At 32.7% G+C, this 17,690-nt stretch overlaps 1 protein-coding gene and 1 pseudogene across 1 annotated transcript; one reads left to right on the forward strand and one right to left on the reverse strand.

Moving 5' to 3' along the window:
* Window positions 1–577: 577 nt before the first annotated feature.
* On the reverse strand, window positions 578–5,226 carry LOC132308529 (ABC transporter F family member 4-like; annotated as a pseudogene).
* Window positions 5,227–9,952: 4,726 nt separating this feature from the next.
* On the forward strand, window positions 9,953–15,828 carry LOC132308531 (beta-glucosidase 18-like). Its single transcript, XM_059806635.1, has 12 exons — window positions 9,953–10,160; window positions 10,251–10,317; window positions 10,411–10,469; window positions 10,574–10,649; window positions 10,728–10,802; window positions 10,886–10,973; window positions 11,181–11,433; window positions 11,539–11,654; window positions 14,413–14,665; window positions 14,770–14,872; window positions 15,091–15,199; window positions 15,436–15,828. Exons 1-12 carry the CDS (start codon window positions 9,987–9,989, stop codon window positions 15,677–15,679), a joined length of 1,617 nt encoding a protein of 538 aa, XP_059662618.1. The 5' UTR covers window positions 9,953–9,986; the 3' UTR covers window positions 15,680–15,828.
* Window positions 15,829–17,690: the final 1,862 nt, after the last annotated feature.

Here is a 17,690-nt window from a genome sequence, read left to right on the forward strand (position 1 = left end):
TTGGAAGGGAAACAGAGTTTTTATATTCTTTTTACTAATATGATCTCAGTATTTAAAAATTTTATATCTAATCCAAATTTTTATATTCTCCTCTTCTTCCCGCTTTTCCCTTCCCTCCAACCAAACATGAAAAAGTTAATTCATCCCCCCTTTTATCCATCCCTCCTCAATCCTTCCCTCCAACCAAATATAACATTAGTTGTGTTGGTGAATTTGTCCTTTTCTTGATTTGTGAAACAGTTGGTATTAAAGAGGTCGTTACTTGTTAGTTGTCTTTGAAAGGATGAACATGGTATAAAGTTCATTTTTAACCTTACCATGCACGGTAAGTTGAAATTTAAATTCAATTTTTTAGAACTTGCTATGTTAGAAAAATGAATATCATCAAGAACTCCCCTTTGGACTCTTTTTAAGAACTATAACATTAAAGAATTTTATCAAATTTTGTTTTACATTCACAAATTTCGAGATTTTTCTCAATTCAATGAATCAATTATCCAGAGGGTGACCTCTTCAGAGAAAAGCAAAAGCAAAATGGCTAACATTTACTTAATCTCTATTTTTAATCATGCAAATATTTTATAATTGTCAATGTGACCTAATAATATTAACTTCTTTCAAAGTGTTTTGAAAAATAGAGAGTTCCAAGTCTTCCAAGAACATTGTGAGAGGTCCTTGCCAGACCCAAAAAAAAAAAAAAAATGCTTATATTTTGTGCACTAGAAACAGCAGTTTAGTCCGGAACCCCAAGTAAGAAAAGGAAGTGCAGGATATTTAAAAAATGTATACAAGGTACGGAACCAGTGAAATTTTATTTCCTACACCTTTTTTTTTTTTTTCCCGATAACCAAGTGTCCGGAGTTTTACCCGACTAATCCACGAGACCCGTGCAACCCAATAGCAGTGACAACTGACAAACCAGGACAAATCCACCAGTGAATTAATCCAGTGCATAAGCAAGGGCATCAATGCTTTGCATGTCCAAATGATTTGTTGGCTCATCCAATGGCAGAATGTGTGGCTTTGAAATGGAAATTGAAGTGAAAACAACCCGGGCTTTCTTGCCCTCTTGCTAATTTTACAATCGGTGTGAGGTGGTTATGGCATGGGACTCCAAATTTCCCAAGTTTTGCACGGACATCCTCCTACTTGCTCTGGATGAAGACGAAGACGATAGTGAACCGGTGTTTCTTCCATTGTTAAAAGGTCCACAAAGTGCTGTGAGTACCTTCCAATCCTTAAGTTCTGACTACTGCGTACTTCACCCTCAGTTGGAACCAAATCACCAGCAAGAAGATTGTGAAGAGTAGATTTTCCAGCTCCATTTGGACCAACAACGGCAACACGAGACCCCATATCAATACCCACATCAACATTAGACAATGTGAAATCATCTCGGTTGGATAACTGAAGCTGACTTCTGAGTTGCAAAATGAGTGGTGTAAGATCTATACGTTCAGGGAAGTGGAATTCCACACTGTAGTCTTTGCACTTCTTTGGAGCCTCTGGTTGGCTCTCATCCCCATCAACCTTGCCCTTTGCCTTGTTTTCTGATGCTTCCTTGGCCGCTGCAAACTTGGCTCAATCCTTGCCCTTTTCTGAACCCATTCCCGTCCTCTTGGCAGCTTTCATCTGCTTGTCATAGATCTCAAAATTCTTGTTCATTTCTTTGCGACGCTGCTCATACCAATTATCAAAATCATAAAAATTCCCACGGTAAAAGTGGAGTTTCAGGTCATGGAGGTGTATGGTTGGCTGCACAAAAAGCCCTAGCCAATTATATTCTCATCCTCAGCCACCACTAAATAACCTAGCTGTGCGGCTTTGCATATCCTTGGTGAATCCCAACCCAGCAAGAATTTTCGATGCCTGAGCCTCGGCAGCATCTGATCCCATCACCTGCAATCTCTCATACAATTCAGCAAGCTTCTCTCCTGCATCATCCCCATCACAATCATCATCCGTGTTAACAGCCCCCAGCACATAAGATGAAACCTCCAGTCAGAGTTTTACAAGTTCATCATTATCTGAAACAACTGCTTTAAGGGCAGATTTATCATCACCAACTACCTCTTGTTCAACTAAAAGCACATCGATATTCCTAGGCACTGGAATCTTCCTCCATGCAAGGAGCTTCAACAGTGTAGACTTGCCCATACCATTGGGCCCAACCAAACCATACCTCTTGCCATGAGATATCTTTAAAGATGCATTCTTCAAGAGTTCCTTTCCATGAGCTGACAGAGAAATTATCTATTGTTATATCCTTGACATTTAGCATCAGCTTCATCTTCACCATCAAGGACAGCAGCCCGACTACCAACAACTACAATGAAAGCGTCATGGTCATCCTTGAGAACCTCCTGCTTAGCCTGCGCAGCACCATGGGCAGCAAGCAAGTCTTTCTTTTTGCGATTCTTCGACTCTGCCAGTTACGGAGATCTCAAGTGACCTTAAGTCCGGCTTCTGTTGCTGGTTAGGACATCTCTTCTTGTTGTTCTTCAGAAGCATCCATCATCATCATCAGATGGGGGGAGATCAATTCCATCAGTGAAAGATGGAGTTTTTGGAGCTGCTTTTGCCTTTGGCTTACCAGATGCAGAGCTCAAGGAGGAGGATCCTTTCTTGGGTTTATCAGGTTTCTGATCCATGCTAGCAAGCATGGGCGAGACTGAAAGTTTCTCTTTCTTCTGATCCTTAAGGGCATCTTTACTACTTGTCTTAACCTTCATGGCAGTACTAGCCTCCTCTTTTTTCTTCTTTCCCATTATAGAAGCTAACCTGGTATGAGTAGAACAAAAACATGAATTCCATAAACTTGAATTTGCTCTGTAAGCTCCTCCTCTAAATCCAAGTATAAATATTAAATAATTAGATCAGGGCACTCAATAAAACATGCAGGCACACTAAGATTTGTAAAGATTGAATTCACAAGTACAAACTCACTAATCTAAGACAGCAACTTCAAAATAATATAGAGCTGCATGAGGAATTGAAGCGTGGAAGTGACAACTAAACAGAAATGGTACTTAATATACTTGGATCGAGTAAGATGTGTTAGAATCGGTTGCTTACCAACTCTCCTATAAAGCAATTGCAGTTAGAAAATGCGCGATGTAATCTTTTAAAGGGCAATGCAGAACCCCACATTAAGTGGCCAGCAAAAATGAGGAGCTTCACAATGCTGTCCATACAGCACCAACGGGTGGAGGAAGTTAGTCCTCCCTATGCTACCCCCGTGCCAACAGGGGAAGCCAACAATCCCCCTGTTGAGATGACTTACGCAACACAAAAAGATAAAGTATAACAATATACAAATGGATTTAAGAAAAATTTCATATAAGCATATTCAACATAAGTGTACATAGTAGCCATCACATGAAAGGAAAAGCAAATCTGGTGTTGAAAAAATTATATATAGAAAATAATCATCATCCTTGTCTTAATCCCATATGAATATGGGATTGCCACATAAATTATTATTATTATTATTACAAGTCATCTATCCTATAATATTTAACTTTTAAAAATCATTTCCAATAATTTCATCCCATGTTGATTTTTCTGTCTCCCAGCTTTTATACAAATTTAGCCACATGAATTATTATTATTATTACAAATCATCCATCCTATAATATGTAACTTTTAAAAATCATTTCCAATAATTTCATCCCATGATGATTTTTTTGTCTCCCAACTTTTATACAAATTTAGCCACATGAATTTTTAATATTATTATTACAAATCATCTATCCTATAATATTTAACTTTTTAAAATCATTTCCAATAATTTCATCCCATGTTAATTTTTTGTCTCCCACCTTTTATACAAATTAATCTGCATCTTTATACCGTCACAACTATAGGTCGTTTTTGTGTATGTCCATACCACCTAAGTTCACTTTCTCTAATTTCATCACTAATAAACATCATTCCTAATTTTTTCCTCAAACTTTGATTAGTACCCTTATTTCTTCCTCTAAAATTGAGTAATCGGGCACTTTTTAATGTCATGACAACTGACATGCGAACCATTCCCTGACGACAGTGGACCAAAAATGGGAGGATATAAATTTTAGAAGGATATAAAAGAATCTGAAGAAAATTGAAAAGATCCCAACAACCTAAATGGAAACATTAGCTCTTTGTATTGAAACTAACACAGAATTTATATTTCCTCAAATTTCATCTTTGATAAATATTAAAATTAGCTATGGCAATGGGGGAGTCCCTGATACTCTACTACACTCAGATCTGTCGAAAACCCGTTAAGGATTTACGATATCTTCCCCATCCATTACCCTTTTCACCATCATGATCACAAGATCCACAAAAACTAATATAAAGAAACAAGGGGTAATTAAAACCCCCTCTACTATCAAATCGGTGCAAGAAACCCCCCACTAAAATTAAAACACCCCCTGAAGTTACCCCATATCCGTGTGAAATAAGAAATTTTGAAATGGTGATTTTACCCCAAGAAACAATAAAGTTGGTAAAGCTTAAGACAGTATTGTGGGAAAGCAGAATTAGAAATGGTAATTAGACTGTAAACCAGAGGAAGACAATTCCTTGAGGTGATTGTTTCACATTTCTCTTAACTAGAAACTAACAGAAAACAATATTATTCTAATCTCATTTTCTTTTTGTTTATCTCAGTCTTCTCAGCAACCAAACGGGGAGTCAGATTACGCCAATCCCATTTGCATACATACATAAATACAAATAAGGACAAAGAAATAATAAAATTAATAGCAGCCATCAGAATTCAAAATCCGTAACTGAAAAGGAGATATGTGATTGGTATTGGTACCGATCATACCTGACACAAATTGATGATTCGCCGACCAGTATTGTTCACTAAGATCGCCGTGAAGCTGAGCCTCTATTGTAGAACTCGTAGTCGGTCAGTTATGCGCTTAGTATAATTTAAGAAACCTGATTAATTAAACCCTAGATTCAAAGGCGGTGGCGAGCAGCGACAGCTGGAGGAGGAGGTCGCTGCTAGGGTTTTGCTAGCTAGTTCTAATATCTCAATCTGTGGTCTTTCGATTAGGTATTCTCACAGTCCGTTAAATCTAAGCTGCTCAAAAAATTATGACTTGCATATACTTGCGTTAAATCACAGGATTTGAATCCTATCGACCGTTTGTATTCGTTTCTTTTAGCAAAATGATAGAAGACTTCTACTATACACTCCAGAGTCTTTCATATACTTGAAATTGGGCAAAAACATAAAAATAAAAATAGAAAATAGAAAATATTAGTATATGTTTTCAATCTGTGTGATTTTGTTATGTGCTGTGAAGAAAATGGAACCGATAAAATCAATTAAAAAAAAAAAAAACATAAATAAATAAATGGGAACCAAATTGTGATCTCTATACGTATATATTTTTATTTTATTTTAGTGATCGGTAATAATTTGTTAGCAACTTAGCATAGACTTGCATCACATTTTAATTTCTTGTTAGCATATTATTATATTATTATTATGTTTTAAATTGATTTTATAAACAAGAATTGCACCCTCAACTCACATGAAATCGGCCAAACCAATAATCTGATGTGATTTGGTTTTGTCCTGTGACTGGAACAAATTGTTTTTGTTTCTTAAAAAAATAAAATAAAAGAAAATAAAAAAAGGAATTATTAGAATCAATTATGCAATATGTCAACCAAAAAAAAAATTAGTTATTGGTAATAATTTGATAGCATAGGCTTCCATCACATTTGAATTTCTTATTAGCATATTACTGTATATTGTTATTAACTTTTAAAATGATTTAGAAACGAGAATTGAATAAACTAAGGCTTTGTAACTTGGGCTTCGTTTGCATATGAGAGAAAATAATAATAATAATAATAATAATAATAATAATAAAAGATAGCATTAGTTATAAGAGAAAATAAATAATAATAATAAATTTATGATAATATTTTTATTTGAAAAAGATAGATGAAAGTAAAGAAAATAAATGAAAAGAACTAAATTACTATTATAACATTTTTATAAAATGTTATAAGATGGGAGTCAAATGTTATAAAAGGGTAATTTTGAAATTATGAAAATACTACTTACTCATTATTGTTTCCCGCTAAATCTTTTCATTTTTGGAAGGATAGTATATAAGAGATTTGGAGGAATAGCTACTTTTAATCCTTTACTTTCTCTTCACTAAAAACTATTCAAACACGATTTCTATTATTCTTTTTTTTCTTTTCTTTTTAAACCCCTTCAAATCACTCAATCTAAATGAAGGCTCAGTAACATTTCATCACTTTTTAAAGTAGAATGTAGACTGTAGAGTCAAGTTCTGAAAGTATTGTGAGTGTGGTGCGAGTTTAATTTGTTGTAAGAGTAAGAATAAGAATTTTTTTTTTTTTTTTTAAAAAGGTAAAGTAATATAATAAAAGAATAATTAAATTTTAATGATCAAAATTAATTAAAATAAAATTACTTTAAAGTGAACTTAAAGTTATAAAAAGATTAATAGTCTTGACACAAAATTGCTCTTTAGCAATCATTTGAGTCTAATTTTGTCAAAGGGTTATATTTGCTTATTAAAAATAGGGTTAAGTGCAAAAAATCTCATTTACTATTGATATAGTGCAAAATAGTCTATGTATAGTGTAAAATACCCATATATTATCGATTTGGTGCAAATAACCTCCAGAGACTTAAAATGACGACAATACTTTCATTTGAATAAATTAATAGGTATAAATACAAGCCATGTAGAATGACTATTTTGTCCAATTTGTGCATAAATTTATTTTTTTGGGACAAAAATAAAATAAACCTCGTGTTTTTATAAATACTTGCAATTTGTTTGTTTGTTTGTTTGGGACGAAGAAAATTATATATTTTGTAAAGTTAAAAAAACCTATATATTTTTTAAAAATAATAATTTTTATTCAATTTTTTAAAAATATTATGAATCTAAATGCAATCATTAATATAACAAGCATCTATAGTCATCACTTAATAAATTTTGAAATTTTCTCATCAATTATATATATATATATATATATATATAAGTTACATTTTAATGCTTAAAACTTTTTATAATGTGTTATGAAATATTTGAGAAGTATCAAATACATAGTCGAAGTATCGGATACGTGTTAAAAATAAAAAATATATATATATTTAAAAAATATGAAAACGTTGAAGAAGTATCAAACACGAAACTACAAGTATCGATATTTAATACGTATCTAATACGAGTACGTTGTTCTTGTAGAAATATTTGTACTTTCATTCCTTTCTCGAATTTTTCACTAATTTTTTTATATTATTTTAGTTTAACGGTTTTTGTCACCCGTTTGTAAGTAAACACTACACATACAATCTAGCAACATGTGATATCTACTGAATTAGTATTAAAGATGCCATCAAGTTACAAAATCTTATTTGCTAATTTCGGATTAAGACTTTTAATATTGTGAACGTGATTAGAAAATAGTTATAAGGTGCTTTTTAAACATGAATTAAGACAATTTAATTAAAAGAAACATGTACTTTGTGGTCACATTAGTTTTTTAACTATGGATTTCCAATGTGAATATTTAGCTTTACAACAACGTAATTCTATGATGAGCGAAGAGAACGAGAAGATGTTTTTAATGCAGCTTAAGATTAATCTAATTCCACTTGGCAAAAGAAATAATTAAATTACATATAATTTACCCTTGGAAAATTAACAAAAGCTAACATACATATAACCATTAACTTGATTTAATATGCCTACCAAATCTCAGGAAGCAACAAAATACAAATTATTTAAGGTTTTTTTCTTTTTACACAGTTGGTCCCAAACTCGAATAAATAGGAGGGTTATGCATATAACCTTTTGTAAAATATTTGTCAACATCAATCTCACTAATGGAACAAAAAAATAAAAAGGAAAAGAAGCAGTTGTGGATGGAGAGAGAGAGAGAGGGGTGGTGTTCTATGAGGCAAAAGATGGTCAGAAGGGTTTATTTGCATATTTTTTTGAATATTATGGACTGAATTGCACCTTTTCAAAAAAGAGAGATTTATTGTGCACATAACTTAATATTACAGGGGAGTTTTCTGCTCTTAACCTTTAAAAATAATTAAAAATTATTTCAGTTGACATAAACGTTTTTATTTTTATTTTTAATTTTTTGTAAGAATTACTTTCATTTTCTAAGCAACCAAACTAGAGAAGATGAAATCAATGACATTGGACTCATGAGTCACAACATTGAAATCAGTTACCTTCCTCAACTTTCAAGGAAACATGTAGACAAAATATAAATTACAAAAAAAAATGTAGACAAAATATATCGGTCCTGTCCAACATGTTAGCAAATTTGATACATGTCATCTTCCGATAAAGTCCAGGACCACGAAATGTTGGATTCAATAGCCCATTCTAGCGGGAGAACAATATTTGGGCTTCATGTTTTTACCCAGTCTCTGTGGTTACACAATCACATTGGGGTTGACAGTTAGATTGGATAAGATAACACCACTTTTTCTTTTTCTTGTTTTTTCTTTTTTTAACACGTGCAGGGGATGTATCCCACAAATCCACATGGCACACCCATGATTCCCGTCAAGCTGAGCCCCTAAAGAATGCTCGCAGCCTATCTCGAGCCCAAAGTCCATATGGCAGGTCAACCTTGAGTGTTACCTTATGTCTCGATAACAACACTAACACGAAGGTACTTGAGCCTCCTTGGAGCGTCACAGATTGGCCAAAGGGTCCCACAACCCACGTTCGCCTATCCTGCTCAAGCAAGAGGATGATAAATTCACGTGGCTCACCACTGTAAGGTTGATAATCACGTTATGGTAGCCTTTTTGAGAGGATGTTTTGAGTTAAAAGACCAAAATGACCCTATTAGACCCGGTAGGATCATGATGGATACTCTAGCTCGATGGTCCAAGGCGAATGGCTGAGACTATAAAAGGATCCCTTCATGCACGTGCCCAGGGGAACTCTTGGACTTCATCACACCTCTCTCAAGCTAAGGCACTTGTTCATTTCTATCACATTTTGTATTTAGATATCACCTCTCGTAATAATTATTATAATAAAGAACCCTCACAAAAAGGTCATGGCAAAAAGACAGAGAACTCGTAAAGTTTTCCAAATGACATTTTTTACGAATTTTTTTTATCTTTCTACCGCAATATGTTCAAATATTAAGATGCGAATATAAAGAAAGAAAAAAAATCCGATCATGGTGATCATAATCCGATTCAATCTAACTGTCAAAATGGGGTGACATTAGTTAAGTCTACCGAAGAAAAAAAAAAAAAAAAAAACTACATAATAATATAATTGACCTCTTGCTTAATTATTTTTTTTCTTAAAACATGTGTATCGACCTTACAATACACGCATCATTCAAGTTAGGAGTGTGGTTCGAAATTGAGATTCCTGATTTAAATGGTGCGTGTGTTGTTAGACCGATACACATTCTCTAAAAAAAAATAAAAAAATTTCTTATTAATGAATAATTTATTCACACTAATTATAGCAATCGTTAAATATAATTGTTATATAGTTTTTAAATTTATCTTTTTTTTTTACGCTTAAATCATATATAACAATCAATACGTTTGATGAGAAAAAAGAATTTCTTACTCACAATGAGCAAGAAATTATTATTACTCTACAAAATTATATACAAGCCAAAAAATGTTTTGTGGAGAAGAAAAACGTGGTTGAAGTAACCACAGAGTCACAGACAAGTGGAGAAAAGAGCTGTACAGATCCATTTGAGCGGGATATGACCCCATCAAGTGTTAATTCCACTTTAATTGTATCAAATATAATATAATAATATCTATAGGGGACCCAAATTTTACCCCCAACCGTCCATATTAATCACACAATTATTATTTCAGGTCCCCACACTGCTCACTCCTTTTCTCTAACCGAGCCCACAACACTACCAAATGTTTTAAAAATCTGCTTAATCGATCAAGTCACAACTAGCAGAAGATGAAAGTCAACACTACCCACTTCTTCTACCTCTGCTTTCTCCTATTTGTGTTTTCCTCGTCTGCAGAGTCTTTCTTAGAAAAAATCTCCATTAATGAAGAAGAAGAAGAAGATATCAAAAGATCACATTTCCCAGATGGGTTTCTCTTTGGAACAGCCACTTCTGCATATCAAGTATTTCTTTTCTTTTCTTTTTCTTTCTCGTAAATATCTCTCTCACACTGAGTATTCTTTTGGAATTAACTATTCATGCTTATATTGCAGATCGAAGGAGCATATCTTGAAGATGGCAAGAGTCTTAGTAACTGGGATGTTTTTAATCATATCCAAGGTGAAATGCTATTTTATTTTATTTTCCCAATAAAATATATAATCATAATTTTCTGGGATTTTAACTACTTGCTTCCAAATTCTACCAATCCAGGAGACATAAAGAATGCAGAAAATGGTGATATAGCCAATGATCATTACCATCGCTACTTGGTAATAATTTTACATTAATTTGTCATGATCGAACACTTTCTTTCTTTAACATAGGTAACAAATATATATATATATAATTGTTCAATCTTGTTTGATTTTCTCAGGAAGACATTGAATTGATGCATTCTCTTGGGGTGAACGCTTACCGATTCTCAATATCATGGACTAGAATTCTACCTAGTATGTTTTATTTGATATAAGAGTAATTAATTGGTTTTACTTAATTACTTGATTAATGATCTTCTTGCATTGTATTAGGAGGGATATTTGGTGAGGTTAATCCAGCTGGGGTCATGTTCTATAACAACATTATAGATAATCTCTTGCTTAGAGGTACTATTGCTAAAATGTTTTTATATTAATCCGACTCTAATTATACAAACAAATATATATGACATTGTAGAGATTATATGCAGGAATTGAGCCATTTGTGACCATACACCATCATGATTACCCACAAGAACTTGAAGACAGATATGGGGGTTGGCTTAGTCCTCTAATGCAGTATGCCTAATTTTCTCATTCTTCTGTACATGTTTAATTCAGAGTGTCTTTATGTTTTTTTGTGGGTGTGTGCGCGTTTGCTTAAACTTTTACGTTTTCACGAACCATAGAATTTGACCCCACTGCATTGTGAACTCCATATGATTAGTTATCTTTTACTTAGAAAATTTCCATACGTAATTCATGATCATGTTTGTGTATGTGTAGGGAAGATTTTGTATATTTTGCTGAAACATGTTTTAAGAGCTTTGGTGATCGAGTGAAGTACTGGGCCACAATCAATGAGCCAAACCTGTTTGCTGATATGGCTTACATAAGAGGACACTATCCACCGGCGCGTTGTTCCCCGCCTTTTGGCAATTGTTCTGTTGGTAATTCAGACTTGGAGCCTCTCATTGCAATGCACAACATGTTATTGGCTCATGCCAAGACTACCAAGCTATATCGTGAGCAGTTTCTGGTAATCATATAGTCTTTTAAGTTATGAAGCATTTTGCTTAATTTGTGTCAAAATCAAAATTATGATTGAATTTGAAACTTTTGAAATTAATTGTTGCTAATGCAGCTAAAACAAGGTGGGTGTATGGGAATTGTTGTAAGCGCATTCATGTACGAACCACTGACCGATGATGAACTTGATCGTGATGCTGCAAGTAGGGCCTTGGCTTTCAATCTGGCTTGGTAAGTCACTCACATTTTTCAGAGAAAAATCAATATCATGATTAAGAGCTACGGTAGATCTGAAATGTTTCGACCATTGAAAAAGCCTTCAGAATTTTTTTAAAAATATATTCCAATATCCATACCAATAATAGGTGGAAAGCTGACAAAGTGACAAGGATGATTTCTCTGCATGAAACACGTGGAAAATTTATTTTGCTATTTTTTTCATTTTAAATTATTTGATTGATAAAGATTTATTCAATGAGTTATATACAGTATCTTCAATGATAATATAAATTAAGAAACAGAACAAAGATAGTTTAGAGTGATGATTAGGCTTTTGGATTTAAAAGATGCTTATGGAATATTTTAAAGTAAAGAACGCAACTTGGACAGAAGGATAGCAGTAAGAATTCACTTAAATTATACCAACCAGGTTGGCACCTTGGACTCATGCACATTTGCCTGTTTGTTAATAAAATTTTTGAAATACCGCAAAAAGATTCTTGTTATATGTTAAAGATTTGTCCATCTTATAAGTTATGGGAAAATTATATTTTGGTAATCAAAATTAAATATAATTGCTCTACAGTGATTTTAAAGTCAAGAAAATGTGAATAGTGAACAATATTGAAACTTAATTGATCTTGAGTGACCATTTGAGGATAATTTGGTCAAAAACACTTACAGGTTTGATAAACATTTTAAATGACAAAATTACCATTCAATACAAATAATAACTCATTGAATTCATCATCCCACTCTCTCTTTCTCTCATCCAGTGTTTTTTTTTTTTTTTTTTCCTTTTTAGTTTGCAATTTACCAATTTAAAAAATTTAGATTTCTTTATCAACATTATCTCTTTTACACCCTTTATCTATTTTTCAAGGCTCTCCACCATGAAAGCAACAACATTTAAAGTGGCAAATCAATAAAACAAGTTTCATCCCAAAATGCCCTTTATAAAATATTTATATGAACATTTGTTTTTTAATAAGAAATAATTTTTCTAGCATTTTAACAAATAGATGAAGTGCATTACAAAGTAATCTAATTTTGAGACATGAACTAATAACAATGTCTAAAGTAATCTATTCACTTTCAAAAACAAGAGTATAATTGTATATGCGAAATGTTCCAAAGTCCAAGCAATCTCAATAACAACTCATATGACAACTTCATATTTGCAAATCATTGATATATATATATATATATATGCATACTTTTGAAATACCCATAAACAGTTAGCAAAATTTTGAAATTAATCAACAATGGTCATTATTTCTTAAACTATAACTCAGTAGTATTAAAAAATTCCTAAAAATTACAATCTTATATCTTAAGGAAGATCTTTCAAACAAATCAACTTGTAAAGTATAATAACTATACCTTGAAAATAATGAATAAGAATAAAATTTACAACTTTCTCGTCCTACCTCTTAGATACTTGAAGAAAACAATGTAGAACATTTGTTCTTAGTTCTCTCCCATCTTGGTCTTCTCTTCAAAGACTCACCTCTTTCCCATCTTGGTCTTCTCTTCAGAGACTCACCCTAATAATATGTTGTCTTTTGTTAGTCAATTTAATTAAATGTTTATTTAGGTTAATGTAGAGGGTAAATTTGTCCCCTTACATAATAATATATTATAAGAAGGTTATTTAGATAATAAACTATCAAATGGTCACTTAATATCAATTAAGTTTTAGCATTGGTTACTATTCACATTTTCTTGATTTTAAGGTCATTAATAGAGCAATTATGTTTAATTTTGGTCACCAAAATATAATTTTTCATTAATATAATTAATCAAATGAAAAATATATATCTTATTCAGTAATCAATAAAATAATTTAAAGGACGTCAATGACACTAAAGAGAGCACGTTAGTTTGTGAAAAATAATGGGCAAGGACAAGAGTGAGAACTTGGATTTGTTGAAGGCTAGATTTATTTGTGAGAACTCCGGTCTGAGTTCTAGAGCAGTCACTTTGTGCAACGCTAAGTCTTCCCTTCCAGGCTCGAGCATTAAGTATAGGCAGAATCAGTATAGAGTAACAGCCTTTAAACAGAGTTGTAGTTTGGTTTGCGAAGATAGAATAAAGGTTTAATCCTTTTTACTTGTGGAAAGTTTTCATTATTCAAAATTCTTTGATTATTCACGTTTTTTTTTTTACACCTTAATTGACAAAGTGTTTGGGTTAGTTATTTGCATACAAAAAATATCTGTCTACCTAAAAATTTGGCCTCAATTAATGATTCCGTTTTTCAAAGGTCACGAGTCTGAATAATCTGAATTCCCATATTTTGAAAGTATTTGGTTATTTAAAATGAAAAACTTCTTGTAGTTTCCCTCTAAAAAAATATGAAAATTACTGCAAGAAAAACTAAAGTAACACTGTTAAATTGGAATTTGTATTACTTCTATTACAACGGAATTAACCATGTATTAACAAGGAATCAATAAATCCACTTTGACCAACATATGTAACTACTTTCCCAATGGTTCGCATCTAGTTCGAACACAATTCTGGTTTTCCTAATTGAATTTAGTTGGTTCAAGAATAGCACAGCAGAAGTTCATTAATGTCATCTGTAGAATCAATGTCCTAGATACCATGTGATTATATATTTAAATAACAAGATTGTGCCTCATTTTCAATTAATAAGATTTAAACGTTCACATTATTTTACACATCGTGAATTGAAGTCTTCTTACCCTTAAAAATGTTACAAGCTGCTATCAGAATATGACATGATTTATCTCTTACTTTATAGGACTTTCGATCCCCTAGTATTCGGAGATTACCCGCCAGAAATGCGCCATTATCTTGGGAAAGAATTACCCAGTTTCTCACCGGAGGAAGCTAAATATGTCAAAGGCAGTATAGACTTCATTGGCCTTAACCATTATTCAACCTTCTATGCCAAGGACTGCACCCATTCTAGTTGCACTCTAGGTGAAGATCGTGCAATACGAGGCTTTGTCAACCTTTCTGTGGAGCGTGATGGTGTTCCAATTGGACAACCGGTACGAAAAAATCAAAAAATGAATACCGGCTTAGTATAAAATTGTCTTGCAATCTAGTTTTTTCCCACTGAAGTATATATACGGCACTTTCTTGTTTCAAATAGACAGGGATGTCCAGATTTTTCATAGTTCCAAGAGGCATGGAGGAGGTCATTGACTATCTTAAGGAAAGATACCATAATATGCCTATGTTCGTGGGTGAAAATGGTGAGTAAATGGCACATGTACCTCTGCATCTTAGTGGAATACAAGTAAAAAAAAAAGTACATTTGAGTTTTACCATAAGGAGAGGACTGAATGGCTTTTAAGAGAGATTATAAAAACTAAACCACTAGAAACAATGTTCAGTTAGTTACATGTAAAACTTATGTCGATCGATTTTGTTCTAAACTTTGAAAATCTGCTGTCATCTGCATTCATTCCAGGATATTGTCCACCGCAGCAACAGGATGAACAGGTGAATGATCAACTCCACGATGTCAAGCGAATTGAATTTCACAAAGGGTACCTCGCTTCGTTGGCCAGGGCAATAAGGTCACACATTACTCTCTTCACTCAACAAAGCCTTGGAACCATTCATGAATTTCTTTTTCTGCTTCTTATTTAGCATGGTTCAATACTAGTCTCTCTTATTAACCACTTCTACATATATATCAGAAATATATATGTGCTATGATTGCCTGTAAAAAAAAGCAATATATATATATATGTATATGTATCTTTTTTTTCCTGTGCATAATTAACCATTTCACCAAAATTTGATTTTGTAGGAAGGGAGCCGATGTTCGCGGCTATTTTGCATGGTCATTGATGGACAACTATGAGTGGGTAGCTGGTTACAAGATCAAATTTGGACTTTTCTACATTGATCGTCAAACCCTAAAGCGGATACCAAAGCTTTCTGCTAAATGGTATAAAAATTTTCTAACCAACACTAGTAGCCACAAAATTAAAGAAATGATAAACAAAAATGAGATGATCTCTGTATTGGAAGCCAATAAAGCAGAAATTTAGTAATACACAAGCTTTTATATGTTGTTCACAACAGCATTCTTTATTTTTATTTTTTTGAACAGCAACAATATTTCATTGTCATGTTAGTTAAATGTTTCTTATTATTGCTAAATGGCACTTAAAAAAAAAAAAAAAAAAAATTTGTTCTATACGTTTTTTTTAATATACTGTCACCTCACATCCAATGCTGTTTACATCATATGTTGATTGTTAATTTGTTATAAACAGAGTAAGCAATGAAGTTCTTCAAAATGGAGCAGAGACACAATTTAGTTGCAACCCAAAACAGATAATTGTTCAAATATTAAAAATGAAGACATAATTAAAATACATAGGCAAAACATATGTTTTGGACCTATTGATTTGTTTGTACCGGCCGGACATGGAAGTCTAAGCTGACCATAATTTTATTTCCTTAGAAGAAAGCACTCTAGTTTTTCAGCCCATGAATCTAAAAAATAAATTATAAATTATAATTATTTATAATATAAATTATAAATAATTATAATTATAAATAGGGATAATTACTAATACATGGGTGTAAGGCCCAAATGTTGTTCTAAAATGGAAACAAAGTCTTGATTTTTCCCAAAATGATTGACCTAGAGAATATTTCTCTAAAATGGACTCCACTTTATGCTTTATACCACAAAAGAACTTATATTACTAAAATGACCCAAAGTAATATTTTAATATAACAAAAGCCTTAGATCATGAAAGAGAATTACAGCACAGCAATGTCTTTGAACAAAATATTTAATATTTTTTCTTTTCTTTTTAATTTTTCACGGTAAATTAAAATTAAACAGTAACTTAATAAAGACTTATAGACTTCTTTAGACAAAAGATCGCAAATAAAATTAAATTTAACGAAACAGTATAGCTCTGATACCAAAATTGAGACGGATCCGACCAGATAGAAGCATGCAAAAAAACATAGAACCAATTTAACAATTAACTCACAGAAATGACTGCCGAACCTGATAACGCTCTGATAACGCCCTGTAAAAATACCTGAACACCGGCAAAGAATGGGCCAACAAGCCAACAGTTTGAGTCAACTCACAGAAGAAATTGCTAAATTAAACTAAGGCTGCTTGTACTGGTTGGAATATGTGAAAATTCTAGGATCTACACTGTCTGGCTAAATAAAATCTATATATTTGATCTATTTGTCGACAGAAGTCTTTTGCCCGAAAGTACTGAAAATACTAAATAAAGAAAAGGAATTTGTTGAACAGGAACAAACTGGATGATTTATTTCATAGAAAATATATACATAGATACACACTGTTTATACATGGATACACTCTCACACTATATGTTACAAAGGTAATATATACTGAAGGAAATCACAAAAGAAAACACACTGGAAACTGAAGGCTGGATGCTTGATGGTTTGAGACTTGATGGCTTCTAAAACTCGATGATCGTTACTTGAGCAGAGAGACTCTTTTTATAGCAGAAGAGAGGGATGAATCGGCGGTTGAGCTTGAAGATGCTGCATGGATGGTTGAGATTCAAGATACTTTAAAGATAAGATGGCATGAATTATTGCTAATCTTTTGGTGTCGTTTTCTGGAGAATTATATCTACTTTTACTGTTGAAAATCTGCTTTAATTGTACACTATTGAGGATCTAATTTTTCTTAGATGCTGAAGTTGCCTTTATCTTTAGACTGTGAAGAATCTGCTTTTTCTAAAAATTCGTGCATATTATCCAGATTTTTGTCGGTTGAGCTAGTTGGTAAGATATCTCCTCTGTGTATACGGGCCAGATATTCATCACTGCTGTCTGGGGAGCTAGTTTTTTCGTTTCTATAGGCCATTTCAAGCTGTTCTAACATCATCTTTTCCTCGTTTATTATTTCTTCAACTTCTGGGGATATCTCAATCTCTGGAGGAGACTTAATGACATGAGGAATTCTTGCCTTAACAAAAATTTCCATATTGATATTATGATCGTAGAGTCTGAAACTAGGATTGTAACTTTAGTTAATTTGTCGATAAG

This window comes from Cornus florida, unplaced genomic scaffold, assembly GCF_030987335.1.
Source record: "Cornus florida cultivar Cherokee Brave unplaced genomic scaffold, ASM3098733v1 CherokeeBrave_3.0.0_Hap2_Chr05, whole genome shotgun sequence".
Lineage (NCBI taxonomy): Eukaryota > Viridiplantae > Streptophyta > Magnoliopsida > Cornales > Cornaceae > Cornus > Cornus florida.